The following is a 4,359-nucleotide window of genomic DNA, read 5'->3' as shown; positions in this document are numbered from 1 at the left end:
CCCATGTGGTCGACCACGGTTCGCGTCCCGGACCCGGTGGCTTGAAACTCACACCGGGTGCGTGTGCATGCGTGCCCAAGATCCCAAGAGGAGAACGGAGGAGACGGGATTGCGGTGTGGCCATCCCCCCAGGGGGTGATTTCTCGCTTTCTATCTCTCTGTCTCTCTCTGTCTGTCTGGCGAGCGCACGCGCCCTATAGCAAAAACCTCTCAAAAAAAATTTTTTTTTAAATAATAGTAATACTTTAAAAAAATAAAACCTTCTAGATATTTATCTCCAATTCTTTTAACTCTAAGAAATATCTCCTTTATTTAACCTTTTTGTCCAGTTCCTCATTGCCCATACTTTTGATCACATTCTCATCATCTAATTTCTAAACTTTTACAATAGCTTTATTTTATTTTTTCCTCATATACCACATCTATCCAGAAGCAAATCCTACTTGTTCTTCCTCCGACCAAACCATAACCAAAATCCAACCATTTCCACTCTCCTTGCCTATCATCACCTGTCATCTAGATTACTATAGCAGATTCATTTTACCACTCTTATTATAGCATGATCTTGTCCCACCTCTGCTCAAATCCTCCAGTGGCTTCCATATCACTCAAAGATAAATTCAAGGTTATTAGCAATAGCTTACAAGGCCGTATACAAACCACCCATTACCCTGCTAACTTCATCTCTTACTACTCTCCCCTTGCCCCTTTTCTCTAACCACACTGATCTCTTTATTTTCCACTAATTACACTAGGCTCATGCCTGGCTCTAAGCTTTTTTCCCCCTCCCATTCCTTTTATTTGTCATCAGGAAAGTCATGACATATTTTTCTATGCAAAAATGTGTCAAACTTTCCTGACAACCCAATAGAATGCTCTTTCCCAAAATATCCCAGGCCTGAATTGCTCTTATTTCAGGATTTGGCTCAAATGTTACTTTTTCAGTAAGTGCTTCCCTAAACACTTTATCTAAAATAAAAATAACAGGGACCAGCAGTTAGCATAATGGCTATATGGCTGAATTCCCATGTAGTCAACCACAGTTAGAGTCCCGGACCCGGTGCTTAAACTCATGCTGGGCATGTGTGCATGTGTGCCCAAGATCCCGAGGAGAGAATTGAGGAGAAGGGATTGCGGTGTGGCCATCCCCCTGGGGGTGATTTCTCACCTTCTATCTCTCTATCTCTCTCTGTCTTTCTGGCGAGCACATGTGCCCTATACCAAAAATCTCTAAAAAAAATTTAAAATAAAATAGAAATAACAGGGATAGAAAGTGGCACATGGGTAAATCATGTCTAGGAGGCCAACCCACATTGAAAGGTTCTGAGTTTATGTCTAGAGACCTCCCTGAATACACAAAGCATGTGCTCACAAAGGCATGTGGCTGAAGCTAACGGTAGATGATGACATCAAGACCCTGCTGGGATCCTGTCTCTTTTTCTGTGTCTCTTGCTCCTAGAAGAAATAAATAACAACTTTTAAAATAAGTAAATAAATAAAATAGAAATGCTCCCCCATCTATAGGACTCCTCGTCTTTCCTTCTGCTATATCACCATTTAACATATTCCTTTTTCATGTGTATTTATTTTTTCTCTCCTAAAATGTAGGCTCCATTACACCAAAGATCTTTATCTTTATTGCTGTAATCTCTGTGCCTACAAAATACACATTAGTTGCTTAATGTTTACCAAAAATGACTGCAAAGTCTTATTTGTTTTCATCTACCGATCTTCCCTTCTTACAGTCTACCACTTCTTCCTATCCCCCTGTTATCACACCAAAAAAAATGCCTCTGATCATTCTTCTGTACTCCGAGAGAGTACAGAAGTACCTCTGACAATTAAAAAAAAAACAATTGGGACCAGTAGTTAGCGTAATGGCTATGTCGCTGGACTCCCACGTAGTTAACTGCGGTTCGAGTCCCGGACCTGGTGGCTTAAACCCCACTTTATCTAAAATAAAAATAACAGGGACCAGCAGTTAGCATAATGGCTATATGGCTGAATTCCCATGTAGTCAACCACAGTTAGAGTCCCGGACCCGGTGCTTAAACTCATGCTGGGCATGTGTGCATGTGTGCCCAAGATCCCGAGGAGAGAATTGAGGAGAAGGGATTGCGGTGTGGCCATCCCCCCGGGGGTGATTTCTCACCTTCTATCTCTCTATCTCTCTCTGTCTTTCTGGCGAGCACATGTGCCCTATACCAAAAATCTCTAAAAAAAATTTAAAATAAAATAGAAATAACAGGGATAGAAAGTGGCACATGGGTAAATCATGTCTAGGAGGCCAACCCACATTGAAAGGTTCTGAGTTTATGTCTAGAGACCTCCCTGAATACACAAAGCATGTGCTCACAAAGGCATGTGGCTGAAGCTAACGGTAGATGATGACATCAAGACCCTGCTGGGATCCTGTCTCTTTTTCTGTGTCTCTTGCTCCTAGAAGAAATAAATAACAACTTTTAAAATAAGTAAATAAATAAAATAGAAATGCTCCCCCATCTATAGGACTCCTCGTCTTTCCTTCTGCTATATCACCATTTAACATATTCCTTTTTCATGTGTATTTATTTTTTCTCTCCTAAAATGTAGGCTCCATTACACCAAAGATCTTTATCTTTATTGCTGTAATCTCTGTGCCTACAAAATACACATTAGTTGCTTAATGTTTACCAAAAATGACTGCAAAGTCTTATTTGTTTTCATCTACCGATCTTCCCTTCTTACAGTCTACCACTTCTTCCTATCCCCCTGTTATCACACCAAAAAAAATGCCTCTGATCATTCTTCTGTACTCCGAGAGAGTACAGAAGTACCTCTGACAATTAAAAAAAAAACAATTGGGACCAGTAGTTAGCGTAATGGCTATGTCGCTGGACTCCCACGTAGTTAACTGCGGTTCGAGTCCCGGACCTGGTGGCTTAAACTCATGCCAGGCGCTTGTGCGTACGTGCCCAAGATCCCATGAGGAGAATGGAGGAGAAGGGATTGCGACGTGGCCTTTCCCCCCTCTCTGTCTCTCTGGAGAGTGCACGCACCCTATAGCAAAAACCTCTAAAAAAAAAAAATCTTTGATAGGATCCCCACATTCTTCAAGGTCTGGCCCCAAATTTATTTACTATTCTCCCAAATACTCATATCCTCTCCACATACTAAAGTTTTATCATCTCTAATTTACTGTGTCATTTTCTTTGTCCATGCTTTTGACATATCTCTGCCTCTGCTTGGCTCAACTTTTATCTTCCAGACCTACCTACTCTATGATAACTTCCTGAAATCCTACCTTCATACCTCCTCTGTAGTATTTTAACTATGTATTTACCACTCTGCTTCTAGATTACAAAATCTTGGAGAGCAAGTTCATGACTATAGAGATTTGTTTTACCAATGTTTAACGCAATACTTAGCAGAGAGAAAATACTGTAAGTTTGCTGAATGTTTACTTTAAAGTATTTTCGTCACTTTTAAATAAAATTTTTAAATGATAAATTAAAAAAATGATAAAATCATTGTTTGCGAGAATTTGGGAAAAGAAAATGTTTTCCTCAGAGCCTAAGTGCTTTCCAACTTCACACCAAAACCTGAAATGTAACTTGAGTTTTTTATAGTTGCTAAAGAAAAACTCAATTTAATAATTTGAACAGTAGTTAAATTAATGAATTCAGGAATTAAAAATAAATTGATGGCTAGTCAAGAAAGGAATTTACTTAACTGAATATACTAATTTACAAACCACATATTGAATAGAGCATAAAATGTACTTTGATCTGAGATACAGGATCTGTGAATTTTTTTAATAAAATTGATTTTTTTTAAGTGGGAAGAAAAATTGGAGATAATCTAATTCAATTAATGCACCTCACAAATGAGAATCATCATGAAAAACAGAAGAGTATCAACCAAGTTAGATGAAAGATTAAGCTCAGAACCCAGGTTTTATATAAAATAGAGGACTTCTCAATGTGCCACACTACAGTACCCAACTACTCAAGAATTAAAGGACAGAACTTATTCCATTACTTCCCTGTGCAAACTTAATGAAGAGTGAAAATAATTTTGTCAAGTAGGAGTTTGCACAACTGGGTTCTTATCTAGGCTGTATTTGTGGGATCACAGACAAATCACTGAACCATATACTACTATCCTAATTACCCACCATGTGGGATTAATAAAAGATGCAAATAAAAGCCTGTTACAAATAGAAAGTAAAATCTCCTTCCCTAACCTCATTCCCATGCAGTCTCTTGGCAAGCTAAATATATGGTGAAGCAATAGGGAGTTGTAAACCACTACAACTTTGACTAGTTGTAGTTTTGTTGTTCTTTTACAAAAATAAGTAGGGCAAGGAAGGAAAGATGG

General features: G+C 38.7%; 1 protein-coding gene across 1 annotated transcript in view; it reads right to left on the bottom strand.

Moving 5' to 3' along the window:
• The window catches only part of ZC3H6 (zinc finger CCCH-type containing 6), a 79,630-nt gene extending 78,180 nt beyond the window's left edge, over positions 1 to 1,450 (bottom strand). Inside the window, exon 1 of the mRNA XM_006156677.3 lies at positions 1,373 to 1,450. Coding sequence (XP_006156739.1) covers positions 1,373 to 1,410 — 38 coding nt within the window. The 5' untranslated portion in view covers positions 1,411 to 1,450. The remainder of the gene's footprint in view (positions 1 to 1,372) is intronic.
• Positions 1,451 to 4,359: the final 2,909 nt, after the last annotated feature.

Source organism: Tupaia chinensis, unplaced genomic scaffold (assembly GCF_000334495.1).
Source record: "Tupaia chinensis unplaced genomic scaffold, TupChi_1.0 Scaffold000511_1, whole genome shotgun sequence".
NCBI lineage: Eukaryota > Metazoa > Chordata > Mammalia > Scandentia > Tupaiidae > Tupaia > Tupaia belangeri.
This window is presented reverse-complemented; position numbering and strand designations above follow the sequence as displayed.